This window comes from Chlorella variabilis (genome assembly GCF_000147415.1).
Source record: "Chlorella variabilis unplaced genomic scaffold CHLNCscaffold_17, whole genome shotgun sequence".
Lineage (NCBI taxonomy): Eukaryota > Viridiplantae > Chlorophyta > Trebouxiophyceae > Chlorellales > Chlorellaceae > Chlorella > Chlorella variabilis.
Window position 1 is genome coordinate 1,102,382 of NW_005435071.1, and position 1,457 is coordinate 1,103,838.

General features: G+C 74.9%; 1 protein-coding gene across 1 annotated transcript in view; it reads left to right on the top strand.

The window, feature by feature from the left end:
* Positions 1-1,121, top strand: part of CHLNCDRAFT_136879 (hypothetical protein) — a gene marked incomplete at both ends in the record, with an annotated part of 4,994 nt that extends 3,873 nt beyond the window's left edge. Inside the window, one exon of the mRNA XM_005845557.1 lies at positions 129-1,121. Within this exon, the coding sequence (XP_005845619.1) occupies positions 129-1,121 (993 nt within the window). The remainder of the gene's footprint in view (positions 1-128) is intronic.
* Between the last annotated feature and the right edge of the window lie 336 nt (positions 1,122-1,457).

A 1,457-nucleotide genomic window follows, 5' to 3' on the forward strand; every position in this document is an offset into this window, starting at 1 on the left:
CCCCCCCCCCCACCCCCGCGCGCACCACACGCCCCCGCGCGCGCCCAGCCACCCACCGACCCGTCCCCAGCAGCCCGACCCCCCCCCCCCCCCACACACACACACTCCCTCCTCTCTCTCCCCCCCAGGTCTGCGCCGTGGACAAGTCTGCCCCCACAGTGATGTGTGTGCTGGCCCTGGGGGCGGCGCTGGGGCGGCAGCACGGCCCCCGGCTGAGCGCGGAGCGCGTTCTGCCCGCGCTGGTACCGCTGCTGGTGGCGCCCACCCTCACCTCCCAGCAGTTTGGCGCGGCCATGAAGACGGTCCGCGAGCTGCTGGGCGGCATAGAGAGGAGCAGAGCGGGGGCAGGCAGTGGCGCGGGGGCAGGCCCCGGCAGCGGTGTGGCACACGGCGGCGGCGGCGGCGGCGGAGGTGCGGGAGGCAGGCAGGCCGCGCCGCCGCCCGCCGACTGGATGGCGGCGACGGAGGTTGGGCCCCTGGGCAGCAGCAGCAGCCCCACCGGTACCGCCGGTACCGCCAGTACCACCAGGCCTGCCGCCCCCGCGCCCGCAGCAGGCGTGGCCAATGGCGGCAACCCGCTGGCGGGCCTGCAGCTGCAGGCGCCCGCCGCTCGGCCGGCCGCGCCCGCTGGCCCCGGCAGCGGCGGCGGCGGCGGCGGCTTTGGGGTGGCAGGCGGCAGGGTAGGGTCAGGCTGGCCCATAGGCCTGGCAGCAGGCAGCAGCCCGCTGGCACCAGCCGCCCCCGCCGCCTCGGCGCAGCCGGGGTGGGCCTTTGGCGGGGCCGGCGGCGGCGCCGCCGCAGCAGGCGGCGGCGGCTTTGGGGCGAGCCCAGGCGCCAGCCAGGGCGCCAGCAGCGGCGCCGCCTCGCTTGCCGACCCCTTTGCCGGCTTGCAGCTGGGCGGCGGCGGCGGCGGCAGCGGCCAGCGGCCCGCGGGGCAGGCGGCGCAGGCGCCGGGAAGCAGCGCAGGCGCCGCGGCAGCCTTCGACCCTTTTTCTTTGGGCGGCGGCGTTGCCGGCGGCGGTGGTGCGGTGCAGTGGCCCGCGCCGACGCCTGCACAGGCGCAGCCCCAGCAGCGGCCTGGCGCCGGGGCTGGCGGCTGGCAAGGAGGCTCCTTGATATGAGGGGCTGAGGGGCTGGCCGCTGCCCTCTTCCCTCTGTGTAATTCCCTCTTTGTGTGGAGATAGATTGCCAGCACAACATTGCCAGCACAACAGGCTGGGAGAGGAGGGAGCACTGTCGGACGGGGTGGTGGAGCCGCCGACCATGGGAGCCGCTTGCAGCCGGGGCAAGAAAGCTTTACATGATTGCAAGGTTGCACGCATTCAGGGTGCATTGGTTGGGGTGCTCTGAGGCCCCACACGGTGGCAGGCAATTATGAGGCGGGGGATGCTTACGGGCAGTAGTAATAGTATGGATCGCACTCCTCCGGATCTAGGGCGGGCGGCGAGGGCGGCTCC